We start from the raw sequence: 18,519 nt of genomic DNA on the forward strand, positions 1-18,519 counted from the left end.
GATCACTCTTCCTCTTCTCCTTGCCTTTCCCAATCACGATGTACACCCTCCCTTACAGGACGTTTTTCTGGAGAGCCATGCCCTCAGCAAATCACAAATACCGGAAACCCTGTCTCAGGCTCAGCTTCTAAGGAACCTGGTCTAAGACACCAGGCAGTGGGGATGGGACAGGTGGCAGCTGAGTGCTGTGAAACACCAGGGGCTCATTTTTCCTTAGTGCCTCCATCTGAACAAGGCGCAAACAATGCCTACGAAACACAAGCATGGTCTATCAATTCTAAGGGGCCAGCATGTTATTTTACGAGAGCTTTAAAATGAATCTTTCTCCAAATATACTTTCCTTGTTAAAAATGCCATCCAGCTTGCATCCTACTGCACATCTCTTTCGAATTAGCAAATTCTTAATTTTTAAGGTGATTTTATTAAAAGCATTACAATGAAAACTTTCAGCTAGATGGCAATACATGAGCTTAGGGACAGATACATAAAAAAATGGATTGTTCTTCTTTCCTGGAAGAAATATACAAGTCAACTGCTTGTGATTATATTAAGTACATTTTTAAATGATAACTGACAATGAGATAACCCAAAACATGCCTGGTTTCAAATGCCAGCCTGTCATTAAGGCACCTATTGTGTTGAGATGTTCTTTTTGCCCTCTAGTGGAGAACCTAACAAAATATAATTAATACTTAATTTTTCAGAACTGCTTCTCTTAAAATACCTGCTCACTGGCATTCTTTTTTTTTTTAATGTTAAAAGTCCAATTAATTTGCATTTAGCCATTTTAAACAGAATGTTCTTCCTGAACATATACAAATTCATCCATTTAGAAAACAATTTGGCATAGGCCAACAGGGTTCAGGTTTTGGTTTCCTGAAAAATCTCAAACATTAAAAACCAATTTTGAGTTTATAGAGCTTCTTCTCCTATTCCACCCACCTCAAACGTTCTCTTCTAAAGCATCTTAATAGTTATCCAATTCCCATTAACGCCAAAAGTTGTCAGAGAAGTTTTAGAATTAGGAGCAAGGCAGTTTATCTCCATGATGATAGAAAATAAATTACCTTGGTTTATTTACACAGAAGGTTTTCTAATTATGTAGACAGAACACAAACAGACATTATTAATGAGGAGGATAAAAAGAGGTTTTACTTCCAAAAGTCAAGATGACTTTTTTCAATAAATGTGGCTACCTCAGTACATTTTTGTCAGAGTTTTAGATAAACAGTGGCTCTCTTAGCCACTAACTTTTGGAACTGTGGCTGCCAAAGAAGGTGGTTCACAATAAACCCAGGCTCTGGCAATCACTCACACCAGCCCTTGGGTGTGTCACTTGGCATCTTCAGTCTTCAGTTTCCTCATCTGGAAACTGAAGGAAGCCAGGTGGCCTCGGTGGTTACTTAGTTCCTGTCCTGATGTCTCCGTCCTGTCCTGTCATTTAACCAGAAGGAAGCCTGTGATTCCAGAGAGGAGATGTCCAACAGGGTGGTGATACAGCTTCAGTGATAGATTTTTTGGGGGGAGGGTGGGCAGTTTCTTAAGAAAAATTAGTCAAGTACCAGCTTTTAAGCCCGTTCTGTGGAATCCTGTACACATTATTTACACTTTCTGAGCCTCAGTTTCTTCATATGTAAAATAAAGGGGATAAAACCTACTTTATGATTGTTTTGAAACTGAAATAAAATACTGTCTATAAAGGAAGTGGCCTGTGGTCTACTTTTTATAAATATCAATTCCTCTTGCACAAAATCTTGGGGATGCCTCATCTCACTCCCTGATTTCTTCTCACAAGTTCAGATGAGGCCAGTGAGGAAGAGCTGTCCAGCAGTCTTACTTCTTGCTAACTTTAAACCGTATTTCCCGATCCCAGTGGTTTCCTCAATACTCTGGCCTGCTTTCATTTTCTCAAGCTCATCCTATTCCTTTTCTTTCCTGCCTGGAAAACTTTACTCATGCTGTTCCCTCTGCCTGGATGCCCAGCCCGGCCCCAAACTTTGTTTCCTTCTAAACCTCAGATGAGACATCATTTCCTTACTAAGTCTTTCCCGATTCATCAGATGAGATCAGGACCTCTGTTCTATGCACTCATAACTACTTGTCTTCTGCATGGCAGGTGTCACAACGATCATTTATAATGATTTTTTTTTGCTTATTTGTTATTTCTGTTTTTCCCAAATAGAGAAGAGGTACCTGGCAAAGGCCCTTGCTTTCCAATGCATGACCGTCACAGACACAGCTCTTTGCAAACAAGGGGCACTCAATAAATCTTTGTGAAATGAATATAGTGTGCTTTGTCAACTGCCAGACTCCAGGGTTCCTAGACTTTGTGTTGAAATTGAAAAGTTGCAAGGTCTATGCTCTTTGTTACTGGTGGGGAATTAGGCTATTTGTTGGACAAGGATTCTGTAAACTTGAACCCAGTCACATAACTTAGTGTTCATTTTCTCCTTCTGAAGCTATGCCCAGTTATAAACTGCTTAGCTCAAAGGAGTGTTGCTTTATTCTTTATATATTTGTAGAAGATTTTTCACATCTTTAGATCTAAATATTTACAGCTTACATTAGAAAAGCAAGTTTTTATTTCAAAGCCCCTTCAGCCTTTGAACCAGTTGGTGAAAGTTAGAATTACTTTAGATTTTTCCCTTCTCCAGCTGAGTCATAATCTGCTTTAACTTGATTGATTTTGTTAAAATATCAAAAGAAACCTCAGAAAAGAAATCTCATGTCAGAGGAGCTACTAAAAAATTTAACTCATGTTGGAAATATGCCTTTAATATTAATATTTTAATTCATTTATTGAATTTCTATAGGTTCACAGGGTCAGTTCTCCAAGTAGCTATGAAATGATTGTACCAGTTAAGATATTCTCAATAATGGTAAAAATATAAACTTCACAAATGGATTAAATTTGAATATTAAGAAGTAGGAGATAAAAATAGGGGAAAAAGGAATGAGAAAAGTCAACATTAAAGGGTGAAATATCCAAAACGTTTAAAGAAAGGAGGGTCATGACCTAGGAAGCAGGCTAAAGCCAATTTATGGAGAGACCTGTCCCTCTGACCATCCTGGATATAAAAGTTTCTTTCCTTCCTTGGCTTCCTACCTCATTCAAAGTCCGTGCACCTATGCCTTAATACTCTGTTATGTGAAAATGAAAGTCAGTAGGACCCAATTCCCCCAAAAATGTGACTGTCTATTACTATTGTTTGGGGGTTTTTTTCCCTCCTATTTCCGAAACTGCATACTTCTCATTCATAATACATTTTCTAGGTAGATTCCTCACTATTCTAATAGATGTCTCACCCTTGGCTTATTATAAGTGGAGTGATCCTTTATGTAGAAAAGACAAATAATGGATGGAATTGGGCTGAAAACACTACCATTTTGCTCACTGAACTCTCATTTTTTCATCACAGACAAGTTATATTTCCTTTTTATTCTTAATCTACAATCTCAAAAGCAGCTACTTGGAAAACAACCTAATAAAACAGATCAGTAAATAATCTGTTGACATATCATAAGGATAAAACACGTTTCAAGTAAAATACTTCATCTTTCTTAGCAAAAACATAATTCTAATATAAAAGATTGTTATATTTTAAAATCTCTTTTTATGTAAAAGGCACTTTAATTTCTTAAAAAGTAAATCATAAGAAAGTGCATGTTGGTAGCTGTGGTATTTTTTCAAAGAGAAATGACTTTTAATGATTGAAGTAGTGCACTGGAAAAAAGATATGTACCTCTGATTCAATAAGTCCAAGAATACTGGATGTATAAACACTTAACGCAATTGTAAATGCTACAAGCACATAGGGACAATTTTGTCTAAGAACTCAACCTTACATTTTACAACTTACTCTAATAAAAAAAAAGAAAGATCCTGTGACCTAAGTTAGTATATATACTATTTAACAGTTGTGTTTCCTTTTACTTACTAGGGGTTTTATGAGAAAAAAAATCAATTATAATCAAAAACACTTATAAACATGTCAGTATAAACAGTTTTTCTTTGTAAAGTTATTTTTCATAATGAAGTTCATTTTTTGCTGAATCATTACAGAACTTAAAAAGCAGAAGAGGAAATTTTTGCTATCATGGAGGAAGCATAGACTTTTAAATGGAGTAAATACTTTAAGATCACTCAGGCCAGTGGAAGTTCTGAGTTTAGAAGTTCCAACTAAGTCCCATTAATTTGCATTTTTCTAAGATCTCCAGGTAATTCTGATGCAGTCAGCCCAGTTTATCTGCAAGAGTAAGAGTTTTGGAACCAAACCCAATACGCTACTATTACTGATGAGAAAAAAGAAACCCACAGAAGGTTAGGTTGTTTATTTGAGGTGTTTCTTGTTTCTTAAGGTAGGATTGTATTGCTATAAACTTCCTTCTTAGAACTGCTTTTACTGCATCCCATAGGTTTTGGGTCGTCGTGTTTTCATTGTCATTTGTTTCTATGTATTTTTTGATTTCCTCTTTGATTTCTTCAGTGATCTCTTGGTTATTAAGTAGTGTATTGTTTAGCCTCCATGTGGTTGTATTTTTTACAGATTTTTTTCCCTGTAATTGATATCTAGTCTCATAGTGTTGTGGTCAGAAAAGATACTTGATATGATTTCAATTTTCTTAAATTTATCAAGGCTTGATTTGTGACCCAAGATATGATCTATCCTGGAGAATGTTCAATGAGCCCTTGAGAATAAAGTGTATTCTGCTGTTTTTGGATGGAATGTCCTATAAATATCAATTAAGTCCATCTTGTTTAATGTGTCATTTAAAGCTTGTGTTTCCCTATTTATTTTCATTTTGGATGACCTGTCCATTGGTGGGAATGTAAATTGATACAACCACTATGGAGAACAGTATGGAGGTTCCTTAAAAAACTAAAAATAGAACTACCATACGACCCAGCAATCCGACTACTGGGCATATACCCTGAGAAAACCATAATTCAAAAAGAGTCATGTACCACAATGTTCATTGCAGCTCTATTTACAATAGCCAAGACATGCAAGCAACTTAAGTGTCCATCAACAGATGAATGGATAAAGAAGATGTGGCACATATATACAATGGAATATTACTCAGCCATAAAAAGAAACAAAATTGAGTTACTTGTAGTGAGGTGGATGGACCTAGAGTCTGTCATACAGAGTGAAGTAAGTCAGAAAGAGAAAAACAAATACCACATGCTAACACATATATATGGAATCTAAAAAAAAAAAAAAATAAGGTCATGAAGAACCTAGGGGCAAGATGGGAATAAAGATGCAGACCTACTAGAGAATGGAACTGAGGATACGGGGAGGGGGAAGGGTAAGCTGGGACAAAGTGAGAGAGTGGTAGTGTATATATGGACATATATACACTACCGAACCAAATGTAAAATAGATAACTAGTGGGAAGAAGTCACACAGCACAGGGAGATCAGCTCGGTGCTTTGTGACCAGCTAGAAGTGTGTGATAGGGAGGGTGGGAGAGAGGGAGACGCAAGAGGGAAGAGATATGGGGATATATGTATATGTATAACTGATTCACTTTGTTATAAAGCAGAAACTAACCAAATAAATAAATAAAGCTAATTAAAAAAAGAAACCCACAGAAAAAGAGTGAAGTATGTGACCCAATAGCATTTATGTAAATTTAATTATAGACACACAAAATAATAATGCAACTTTTGAAAGAAAATACACTAAAAAACAGAAACAAAAAAACACTTCAGTATAGTTGCTTAGAGGAAGAAGGAAAGCAAAGTGAAAAATCAGAATGAAAGAGAATACATATGTGAATAAATTTGGAGGGATTAAAAGTAATGAATGGATCCTAATAAAAGAAAAAAGGCAATTTTAGATGAGTATTGTCCTACTAGCAATGTTGATGGATTATTTCTTTACTCCAGCACCAAAATTCTACAAATAATAGACAGCATGTTGAAAAATATATAAAACTGAGTACTTAAGGTGGAATGTGAAAGTTCCTTTTACCAGTTGATCATGATAACAATTCTATGCTAGAGATTCTATTTTTATTGCTATTTTATAGGTAAGGAAACTAAAGAAAGAGTTTGAATTACTTTTCCATATACAGGCATAAAACAATTCATTTATTCAACAAAATTGTCAGTAACTGATGTCTTATTATAAAGTCTGCAGACGAACTTTAAGCTGTATTTCACTATAGGTATACACACTGATCAAATCAAGACACCTGCTAATGAGAAGCCTCAGTAAAAATAACTGAAACCACATCATTTTAAAATATTTATTGATTGATTAAAATGGTTTGTTACATTAATACACCTATAAAATATTTACTTACAAAAAAGCTTTTTTTAAATAAAATTATTTCAAAAAATAGAAAAAGACATTGGTATACTTAAAAAAAAAAATGTCTGGGAAAGATCAAGATGAATGGTTATCCTATGTAGGAGTATACATTTTCCTCTCTCTGTGGGAGACCTTAAAGTCTTTCCCTGACATCTAGCAATGGTGACAGCAGCCTGGGGGTCTGCACTAGGAGTGGGAGCAGCAGTGGTCATGACCTTGGGGAGACAGCAGTGAGCAGTGGCTTGAAGTGAGATCTTAGTTCCCTGCCCAGGAATTGAACCTGGGCAGCCTGGGTGAAAAACAGGAATCCTAACTGCTAGTCCACCAGGGGACAGTGGCTGGAACTAGAGCCACCCTGGCTCTTGTCCCCCTTGAAAACAAGAATTTTTCAAGGAGACAGAAGCTGTAAAAATAGGCACAAAGTTTATTATTAGAGGCACATCACAACATGTGGGAGAGCACACAAAGAAGCAGTTTATTTAAGACAGAAGCAAGGCAGAAATACACATCCAGAGAAGAGTGCAGGTGTCCTCCTGAATGAGGAGTGCACTAGGGAGGCGATTTAAATCACTTATATAGGGCAGTTCTTCTGGGTCTTTGTTTTCCTCTGGCCAATCATCTCACTTAGTTTCCCACATCTGCCCTGGCCCAGGGACCTCTCTGATACTTGTGTGCATCTTTTAGCCAAGATGGATGCCAGTGCGGGGGCGGCGGGAATCCTCTGGGAGATTGGCAGCACCCAGAGAGATAACATCCCCTCCTTTTTTGACCCCCAAGGAGCCTTTCTGCACATGTGCCGTCAGGGAGGTCCTCTTGACCCCAAGAATGATAGATGTGGTCATCTTATCTCTTTACTCTAGCAGAGCTCAGCTCCTGCCATTAAATTTTTCCTTGAAGTTTCAGTTGGAGACAAGCCCCAATTTACTCAGCTTGACAAATTCCAGCTGCTCATCCCCAGAGCCCATCTACCTCCTACCTCAGTCAGGGCTGAGAAGTGTTCTGGACAGGAAGAATAGAGGTGGAAGATGAATAACTACCTCTCTCCTGCTCTGAAGGGAAAGCTAGAGAGGAAGGGACTTTTCAGAAGCTACTCCAGAGATAAGCACTGAAATATTCAAATTGAAAGTGCTGGAACCAGCCCTTACTGGGGAACCAATGGGAGGGCATGTATGTAAAGAAACGATCCATACATACTCCTCCACAGACAGAAGCAGATCAGAAATAAAATTGTAAGTAGTCACAAACAAGGCTCAAGGATTTTTACAAAACTAAAGGTGAAATAAAATGGCTGGACAGTCACAAACTCAGCCCCTTAAATAATATCATTTTTGGAAACCGAAAAAGAAGATATCCTCAGAATGTCTGTGTATTTTCTCCTGGGGCTTCAAAGCTGTCTCTCTGTCAATAAAAATCTTATTCTTCCTTGTCAAACCTCTCAAGCTTTCACTGTAAATAGAGCCTTCCATAGTAGGAAATCCCAGCCTTTCTCCTGCCAGCAGATCAGGAAAGCCATCTGATGGTGACAGCTTAGTTCTGTCTCCTCCCAGTTCTAATCATCATCTGGCATGTGTTTTCTTGTTTGTTGCTGGTACAAATTGGCAGAGTAGAGACTCAGGGGAAACAAGGATAAGAAATAACATCCTTTCTCCATAGCCTATGGTTGTGCTAAATAAAAGGTCAAAAATGTAGGTGGGATAAGAAAAGAGGAAAAGGTGCACAAAGCTGAGTACTTCAGTTGGAATGTGAAAGTGGGCCAGAAGAGTTAGAATGTGGGGTAGACTAAAAAGACAAGGCTACTTCAGAGATTGTGAGAGTGGAAGACAGAATAAATGAGGCAGAGGCTGGAGAAAAGGTTAGACATTTGGGAGAGCGATAAACTTCCCACAGATGCACGTTATATGCATGTAGGTTTTCTCACCTGAGGGTCAAGAAAGTAGCTGAGACCCCACGGCGATGTATTAATGGGGCCAGAGAAGAGGAGTCTTTCTAAATGAACTGAATTCTTAAAAACAGAGAGTGGATAGCATTAGACCTAAACACAAAAGATGTGTTGTGGGTGGTACTTTATTAGCTTTGAAGATAAACATTTTTAAATGCATTGCAAAATGGAGGAAAAATTGACAAAATGACTCTAGATGAGAGACAATTTTAAGATAGTAACCCCACACACCCAGACACAAATTCCTTGGTACCCTTTATTGTTTCAGCAGTTATAGGTAGCAAAGCATAATTATCAAAAATAAAGAAAATTCTCTTTATTTTTGATAGCCAAAGTTTTGGTTTTCAGGATCCCGGACTTCAAATTTAGATCAGAAATATGGTATGTATGGATATATATTTTATAAATCATGGAACCACGTGTGTCATCTCAGGCCCTGACATTTTAATACCAGCCTCTCAACTTTAAAAAACCTGTCCCTGCTTCTCTTGGCCTGAGGGCTCTTTCTGGGGGGGGAATGCTCCCCTCCCCCACCTCAGATTGTCCAACTCTGAGTTGTCTGCTCTCCACTGGCTCCCAGAATCCCTTGGGAAACTCAAGCTCCAGTTACCTACAGTGGCACCTTGCTTGGTGATACACCCTTTATTTTACCCTTATCTCAGTCTCCACTCCCTTAATTGCTATTCCTTGGAACCTCCCAAATTAACTACTAATATATGAATCCTTTTCTCAGGGAAATCCAAACCAAGATATGACTGATTCTCATTATTTGCAGTTGTTCTGTCCCATAAAATAACTACAACCATGGAATTAGCAAATCCTGAACCATGGCTCTGAGACGAAATACAGGATTGGGTTCCTGTGAGCTTCTAATTACATTTTCATCAGCCAATCAGACTTCACCTTGTTTACCTTGTCTTCTGTTTAAAGACATCTGATTTAATATATATTATTGATTCATTAACACTGAACTCACAGCTAACAGCACCATAACTCATGCCTGAAGGAAGCTTACCCGACATGCACATTTTCTCTGTAAGGCACATCACAACATTCTTGCATTTGAAACACTAGACAGCACTGCAGCACTAGGCTTAGGGGCCATTTAAAATAGCAAAATCGCCAACAAAAACGCACAATAATTCCAAACACGTGGGACCAGATGGTCCGTGAAAAGAACCATTACTTATAACGTAAGAAAAACAAAACAAAACATCGCCTTGTTCACCTCAGCTGGGAACATGTGCACAGGTCAATCAAGTTTTCCACTGTTCCCACATATCCACACATGACCACAGAAGTGCAGTGAGTACTGACTTTTTAGTGAGTAGGCAAATTCACAAATATGGAATCTTGTGGAGTTCCCTATGACAAAGGGGGCAGGAACAGAAGAGGAGAGAATATGTAGAGTCTCTAAGCTGATGGTTCTGAGATGGCCTCAGAATTTATCTGCTCCCAGCATGTAGGTAACAATAGCAATACATGCTATAGATGCTCCCATACATGCTATAGATGTTCAAGATTAGCTGACCTAGATCCAATGAAGTCATGTCGTGCAGGGGAAGAAAGAAGGATGCAGTGATGTATTATAGGATTGATGGTCATGTACCAGACAGAACTGAGGACACCCCAAAGGATATCAGCATCCACATATAGCAGAGGAAGGTCAGAGACCTCCTGCCTCCACCTATGCTTCTATGCCAAGGAGCTCCATAAGCTCGCAGGAAATTGGATGCAGCCCTCAAAAAAGGGAGATCCTCAATTGACTGAAATTGTACTGCATGTACTCATAAATCCATAAATTGACTCTGATTCAGTTTCTGCTTTAAATAGAAATAATCCAAAATATTCAAGCATCTTGTGCTCCTAGTGAATAAGTTGGGTCATTTTAGGATCTGTTCATCATTAACACATATTTGTTGCTCTACCTATAATGTGAAAAATACCGTATTAAGCATGTCATGTCCTAGATAGACACGAAAACAATCACAACAAATAAATACATTGTAACCTTTAATACGCATGAGATACCTTGGTACAGGCAAGGGTTATAGAAATTGAAAGGAGAAAAATATCACTTTGAGTGTTGATACAGGAGGAAACTTCACAGAGGAGGAAGAATTATTGGACTAGGTCATAAAGTATGAGAATGGTTTGCATAAGTAAGGTGAAAAGCAGGAAGGTATTTTATGTGAGGAGAATGCATGAGCAAGTTGAACACTAAGAAGGTCCCAAGGCATGCCTGGAGGAAAGTAAGTAGATTAGTTAAGGAAAGTGGAATAATAATAAAAAGTAGTAAGAGATAACATGACAGGCATAACAAAAGAAGAATCCATTCAACTTGGTGAGTGACTAGCTATCAGGACAAAGCAGAAAAAGCATACTAGATGAATCGAGTTTCGACTCTGAGACTGAGTATCATGGTATTAATGACAGAAGGAGGGAAGCCAGAACAGAATTGGTTTGAGACAACATGAATGATGAGTCTGAGTTGACAACATGGCACCCTGGGGGAACTGACAAGCAAGCATCTGAAGGTATAAAACTGGATCTCAGAGGAGAAGCAGAATTGGACATGTATATTTGAGGATTATCAGTACAATAAGATCATCCCAGAAGCCTGTGAGTAGGTGAATATCTGAAGTGAGGCAGTTAGAGAGAAGAGGTAGAGGAGGACATGTCCACCAAAAAAACAAAGAAGGAACAGTCAGGGAGTTGAAATGTACATATTATCCCAAGAGCAGAATGATGACAGAGATTCAAGAGTGAATGATCAATGGTGTCAATTGCTAAAAGGCATAAAAGAGATAGAAGACTCAGAAAATTCAGCTGAGTGCGTTGACAAGCAGTTTACCCTTGAGAGAGAAATTTCAGTAGAGTGGTTGAGGTGAAGGACAAAATGCCTTCAAGAATGAATTAAAGAGTGAGTTTACAGAAGAGGGATGGCTACTGATCACTTTGAGAGAAAGTCTTGAAATTACTAGGTTTGTAGCATCAGCAAGGAAAAGGAAGGGGAAGTATTCATTTTATTTTGTGTTTTGAAGTTTCTGCATACAAAGAGGATGGGTTCAATGGAAAAAGAACAAATGAAGATGTAAGACAGTGATAGCAATGACAATTCAGGAAGGCTTATTAATACGAAGACCTAAATCTTATATGGTTCTTGTTATGTCCCAGGCACTATTCTAAGTGCTTTATACATATTAGTCCATCTTAATCTCATAATATTCTATTAAGACAATACTATTATCATCCTCACTTGCCCACTATCACCATCTGGAAGGAGTGGGTTCAAGAAATGAACTCAGATGGACTGACTAAAGACACCATGCTCTTATCCACTGGGCTATGTTAGTTATAAGGGTTAAAGAAGGAAATAAGAGTAATGACTCCCTTCATGAGACAGGGGAAAGAGAGGAAATACTGGTTTAACCACAATAACAGGGAAAGTGCCTGAGCATCTTCATATATGATAGGACAACATATGAAGTTCATCATATGAACTAATGAAATTAAGAGAAGAGAGCAGGGATTAGTGTAAGTATTTAGGACAAGACAGGAGCACACAGTACAGAAGCAACAGAAGAACAAAACCTGTCAAACATCTTCTGTAGCCCCAGTTGATAAGGGAGCCTCAGAGGCAGTTATGTAAGGTCAAGTTCAGTGTGGATCTCTGGGGGAGGGGAGGGAAGGGAAGGTTTGAGTTTGGAGATGAGCCCAGCAGATAAAGCTGCGAAGTGAGATCTGGGAAGGATGTTAGGATACTGGAGAGAAGTTAATTTAAATGACAGTTACGTTTTACAATTTCAGACAAGAAGCTAGTTTCAGTAAAAAAGAAACACAAGTCTTGATAACTTGGTATTCTATTGGCTGAATATTTACAACACAGTGTTTGTAAACGTTGATATCAAATTGAGTAAAATTCATACATTTTAATAGGAGCAATTAAAATACAAAACTAAGCAACTGAATCTTCCATCAAGAAATGTTGTCTAACTACAACATCATCATCATCATCATTATTATTATTTCAGATGTGAAAACATCTATAAATCTCAGACACTGAGAGATGAAATCTATTGTGAAGTTTGTGTAGACTGAAAATAGTTGTCTAGCCTCAAATGGCTTTTATATATTGTTCTTCACAGCCTGACCAAGCAAAGGCTAAATTATGAATGAAATACTGACTCTACCTTTGCTGAATGTCTCCAGAAAACACCACTAAAAATGTCAAAAGAAGAGCTATTTGAAGCAATTGATATCTATAAAATACAATTATAATCCTATCATAGATGATAATTTATATAAGAAAATGGTTGTTATTATCAGAATTTCTAACTCTATTTAATAGCTAAATGGATGTCATAGATGTTGGCTAGTACTAAAAGAGGGAGAATTACAGATAATATAAAATCATTTTAAAACATCATACTCTCCCTGAAATACTTCTTTTTTCTAGACCTAGAATGAGAAGCAACCAAAGGTCATACAAATGTCATCCTGAACTTTGCCTAAAAACATTTGTTTTGCAGAAAACGGATGCTCTAAAAATTTAATTCAGGGTTGACAACTCAGTCATGATAAGTGTTATTAAATATAAAAAGATAGTTTTTCCTCATATAATTATGTTCACTTTTTAGATGATTCTTTGTGTTTAGACTGGGTTTATGAACTTTTTTTTTTTTTTTTTTTAATATTTACTCTTTTTTTTTTTTTTATTTATGGCTGTGTTGGGTCTTCGTTTCTGCGCGAGGGCTTTCTCTAATTGTGGCAAGCGGGGACCACTCTTCATCGCAGTGCGCGGGCCTCTCACTCTTGCGGCCTCTCTTGTTGCGGAGCACAGGCTCCAGACGCGCAGGCTCAGCAACTGTGGCTCACGGGCCCAGCCGCTCCGCGGCATGTGGGATCCTCCCAGACCAGGGCTCGAACCCGCGTCCCCCGCACTGGCAGGCAGACCCCCAACCACCGCGCCACCAGGGAAGCCCCTATGAACATTTTTTTAATGCTTTAAGGCCCAAGGAATATTGTCCAACTACATATGCCCTTGATTGATTTCCAAGTATAGAGGTGTATTTCATTACATATAGAGGATTTGCAAAACAAATGTTTTAAAACAAGATTTTGCATTTTAAAAAAAGATTTAATTGCAGGTTGATTTTGACTAGTCAATTCTTTTAGAAAAGTTTCAAGGTCTGAGAGTCTGTGTTAAGCCAGAAGGTTTTTATGGTGATGCTCAGAAGAGCAAAGGATGCTTATATATAAGCCTCATGTGCTATTGGCTGCTTGCTTCTAATAGAATATTTATGGTTACATTCCAAAGCCAACTATAAGTATTTTTGCTTTTTTAAAATATATATACATATTTTTTAGGTACTGAACACCTCATTACTTGTTACATATCCCATCACTATACATTATGAGACAGATAGATACATTTTAAAATAAAATATTAATTTTATATTGCAGATATCTGCAGAAATTCTAATTATTTCTTTGCCCACTGACTGCAATTATAAATGCTTCTTCATCAAGGCGTTGTCATTTTAAGAAGCTTTTTAAGAACGTTGAACTAAGATAAATTAATAATGGCATCTTTAAGGTTTTGAAACGTGTCTTGGGATTTCCACCTTGGGATTAGAACATGAAACAATGAGCAATGCAAATTAGGAAATGACTTTTAAAGGAGGCATAAATATTTCATAATTCCCCAAGGTTAATTATTATCTTTTTTTAAGGACATGTGTCTTCACACAAATATTTAATATTCTTAATATATTTAAATATTCTTAATATATGTTTCCTCCACATATAAGTTTCAAAAGTTAAGCATGAAGAAGGTTCACAGCACAGGGCATTCTCACCTTATTATATGCGTTGTGACTAGACAGGGTGTGAGAATTCTCCTGTTCATCACTCAGGGAGAAGGAGGACAAGTGACTGAAGGGTCCTGGGGTAAGACAGTCAGCATGTGGGAGGGTCTGTGGATGCATCAGAGACTTAGCAGGAGGATGGAGTTTAGTTTGATATAAAGGATGGAGAGAAACAGGCTTGGGAGGGACAGGCACATCCTGGGAAGAAGAAAGGCATAAAGAGGATGTTAGTGGGCAAAGGTCAAGCTCACCTGGAATTAAGTCTAAGTATTATAGACGTTGCATCAGAATCTTTTACTAGTTGGAAGAAAACCTCCCGTCATATTCTGGATCCTCACAAGACTCCTGCATTGTCTGTCTCTTCCAGTAATTCCCGTTGGTTGCCCATCTCCAGCCTCTCCTGCAGAATTGATCAAGTGCCCACAGAGTCTTCCAACAGGGCCATGTTTGTTTGTTTAAGGAAGGAGAGAGCTCATCCCAAAGTGGGGAGGATGGGACTAGAAGAATGTTCATTGAAGAGGTAGTAACAGTGGAAATTAATTTAAAGGTGCTTGTGATTTGGTCTAGAAGAAACTGGGTGCAGAAAGGGGGAGGGCATCATAGAGGGTATCAACTCATTGTATAATTCATGGTGCCACGAGTTTCTGGTTGGGCTGAGGATGGGGAAGGGCTCAGGAAGAGGTGAGTCTAGAAAGAATGAACGAAGGTGTCCATTCCAGGCACTGTGTTACTTTGGAAAGAAACTGGAGAACAAACAGATGTGCTCAAATGTAGAGGGGAAAGGTAATGAGGTCTTAACTAGAGAGGGTCTTTCCATCCCCTGAAAAGGGAGGCCTGCCTGAGGAAGTCTTTGAGAAAGTAAGAGCTACTAGATGAGGCCTTGAATTATGTGAACAGAACAAGGAAATCACAAGAGGGAAGTCCTGAATCTACAAAGAAAACTCACAAGAAAGGCCTATATATATATATATATACATCATAAAAGAAAAGGGCTACTATTTTGCAGATCTTTTTTAAGCACCTCTTATATTCCTGAAATTTTTAATGTAAGATAATAAATTGACAGTGATTATCCTACAGTAAAACCTCTTAGGGGATAAACCTTCTAAAATAAAACCTGTTTTATTCACCTTTGAGACCTCAGCATCAAGCATAATGCCTAATAGAGCAAATGTTTAATGCAGTAACAATTGAATTTTCAAAGGAATATAATATTTTCAATGAGGTCAAGAATGCCATTAGTAATGAATGAATGTGTTTGGCTTTGTGTGAAATGGAAATTCAGTACAAAATAATGCACATTGCTCAAAATGACATTCAGCTAAACAGGTAAATTCAACTTTTAAGACTATACAATTAATGTTTCTTTTCATGTAAGCTGAATTGATTTTGCCAAAGCCATGTATTTTTAAGCCACTGATGGGTTTTCTAAAATTTATGCTGAATGTGTTTGCTGTATCAGTAGATGCCCCCACAATGGGTTCAAACTTACTTTAAAAACTTACTTCAAAACTTACTTTAAAAAACTCTTAGAAAATTTTAAGCAGGTTAGAAAGTTAAATTCTCGGGTTTTTAAGTTTGTAAAAATGAGGGGTTTTAACCTTATGTACCTTGAAAATGTGACTAAAAGTGTTTTATTTTATTAGTTTCTTGTTTGTGCTTCAAGTGTTTATTTTATATATCAAGCAATTACAAATATACATTCTCATTTCACACACACAGACTACAAACATACACTTATTAAAAAGATAGCATCCTATATACAGTGTTCTGCATCTTATTTGTTTGAGGCTTTTTTTTTTTTCCATTTGATTACAGTTTTGGAACATTTCTATATCAGTACATGAAAGCTATGGATTCCCTATAACACACATTACTGAGTTATCTCACTGATGATAATCATCATTCAGTGATTCTCTTGGAAGTCCCAGGTATATCACCTAAAATATTAAATCACCTAACACAGTCATAAATTTATCTCTTCTTTGCCAGTTTTTATACTTTTCAGGACTTTCTTTTGTCTAATCCCATTGGCTATTGCCTCTAACATTATTATTATTAAATAATAGTCACGTTAATGTGCAATTTAATGGAAGGGTTGTAGTATTTGCCCACTAAAGATGGCTTTTAGATTAAAATGTATTCTAATTGTGTTTTATTTCTCAATCAACTATTTCATTATTTTATCAACAACTAATTAATCAGTCTGGAAAAGGATTAATATGAAAATTGAGTAGTAAGCACAAAGACTAGCTGTGTAAGAAAAAGACAGCATTGTTATTGATAGTTGACAGTGCCTAGGAAGAGGAGCTGAACAGTCTCTGGTTTATAGTCTGGCTTCAGCTTTTTTTGTTTTCCTTGAATGTTTTTTAAAAATTTATTTATTTATCTTTATTGAAGTATAGTTGATTTACAATACCGTGTTAGTTTGGGAGGACAGCAAAATGATTCAGTTATACATACATATATCTATTTTTTTCAGATTCTTTTCCCTTATAGGTTATTACAAAACACTGAGTATAGTTCCCTGTGCTATATAGTAGGTCCTAGCTGTTTATCTCTTTTATATACAGTAGTGTGTATATGTTAATGTCAAACTCCTAATTTATCCCTCCCCCTACCTTTTCCCTTTGGTAACCATGAGTTTGTTTTCTATGTCTGTGGGTCTGTTTCTCTTTTGTATATAAGATCATTTGTATCATTTTTCTCAGATGGTTCAAGAATCCATTGTGAGAATGTCAGGAGGCAGCCTGTAGTGATCTAGAGGAATCCAAGAGTTCCTTATAGGGAGCAATCTAACCAAGGTCTAACCAATCCAGAGGGAAAAGTTTGAAGAGGGTGTGCTGCTCTGTGTTCTATGCTTCTAAGCTCTCTGGGCTAACCTCCATCTCTCAGGAGTCGGTCAAACCTGAACACTTCTGTAGGGTCAGATGGTATCAGCTATTCCAGGCAGCTGGGCAGGGAGGAGAGAGCAGAATTTTATCAGCATTTGCACAGGCCAAAGAGAGCTAAGAATCTTGGACAAGCTCACTTGAGCACTGACTGTGGTCAGGACTGTACAAAGCAGAAAGGACCCTTGGTGGTGACAACCTCTACAGGTATGTCACTGGCGGCACGTTTTCCAATCTATGCTGCTCGTCTTCTATGCTTTGTGTAGGTTGTTATCCTGCGATTCTTTTTACCGTCGTCCTGGGAATTTGCTTCGCTTTTCTCTTGTGTTTGATCTCCTGTTTCCGGTAGCCCGTGTTTTTTCTTTTCCATGTTTCTTCTCATTCACTGGGTCTTAAAGGAGCTTCCTGGGAAAATGGAATTTGGGAAGCCAATTTTTGACACCTTGCATGTTGAAAATTTTGCTCTGTCCTTGCATAATTTTTTGGACTAAATCATTTAATTTTTTTGGATTAAATCATTTAATATTTAAAATTAAATCCAAAATTCTAAGTTGCAAAATAATTTCCTTCAGAATTTTGAAAGTATTGTTACACTGTAATAGTGTTATTACACTGTTACTATTTTACACACTTTTTTCAAAAACATATTTTTTTATGTATGATTTCTACAGCTTTTCTGTTTTACAGTTATTTTTGTCAATTCTTATCAGTTCCTTTCGTTTACTTTTCATATGTGCAGGAGATCTTACTGTTCTTTAATTTTCCAAATTGAATATTTAATTGATTTATTTTTATTCTCTTATTCATTAAACATATTTAGAGTTATAAATTTTCTTCCAAGGGCTATTTTAACTATATTCCATAAGTTATAATAGATGATTTTTTCATTGTCTTTTTCTCCAAATAGAAATTTTATTTTGAATTTCCCCTTTAATAAAATAATTTGTTAAAGAGCAAATTTTTCAACATACAGATGGCAGGGACTTTTTGTGTTTTCTAAATTTGTTATTAATTTATAAAATTTTTGTGATCAGAGAAATTTCTCTGTATTATTTTTATCTTGGCAGTTAATAGTTTTTTTATTGAGGTAGAGTTGATTTACAATATTATATAAATTTTAGGTGTACAACATTGTGATTCACAATTTTAAAGATTATACTACATTTATAGTTATTATAAAATATTGGCTATATTCCCTGTGCTCTACAATGTACCTTTGTAGCTTATTTATTTTATACATAGTAGTTTGTACTCTTAATCTCCTACCCCTATCTTGTATTACTTTTATCATGGCAACTAAAAGCTTTTCCTTTGGGGCCTAACCTCAATACATGGTTGGGTTTTGTGAAGAGTCCACAAATATGCAAAAGAATAATTTTTGTTTTGTTTTGGTTTTTTTGCAGGATACAGAGCCCAACTACATATATATTAATTCAATTTACTTTAGAGGATCTATTTATACCTATTGTCCTATGTAATCTATCAAAAACTATAAA

At 36.8% G+C, this 18,519-nt stretch overlaps 1 protein-coding gene across 25 annotated transcripts in view; it reads right to left on the reverse strand.

Moving 5' to 3' along the window:
• Positions 1-18,519, reverse strand: part of MLIP (muscular LMNA interacting protein) — a 283,518-nt gene that overhangs the window by 23,039 nt on the left and 241,960 nt on the right. For 23 of the 25 annotated variants that reach the window (XM_082347126.1, XM_082347127.1, XM_082347121.1 and 20 more), the window contains one exon: positions 14,124-14,330. The exons of the other annotated variants lie outside the window; for them this stretch is intronic. In XM_082347126.1, the coding sequence (XP_082203252.1) occupies positions 14,124-14,330 (207 nt within the window). The remainder of the gene's footprint in view (positions 1-14,123; positions 14,331-18,519) is intronic. 25 annotated transcript variants of the gene reach the window in all.

This window comes from Balaenoptera borealis, assembly GCF_965194805.1.
Source record: "Balaenoptera borealis genome assembly, chromosome: 12".
NCBI lineage: Eukaryota > Metazoa > Chordata > Mammalia > Artiodactyla > Balaenopteridae > Balaenoptera > Balaenoptera borealis.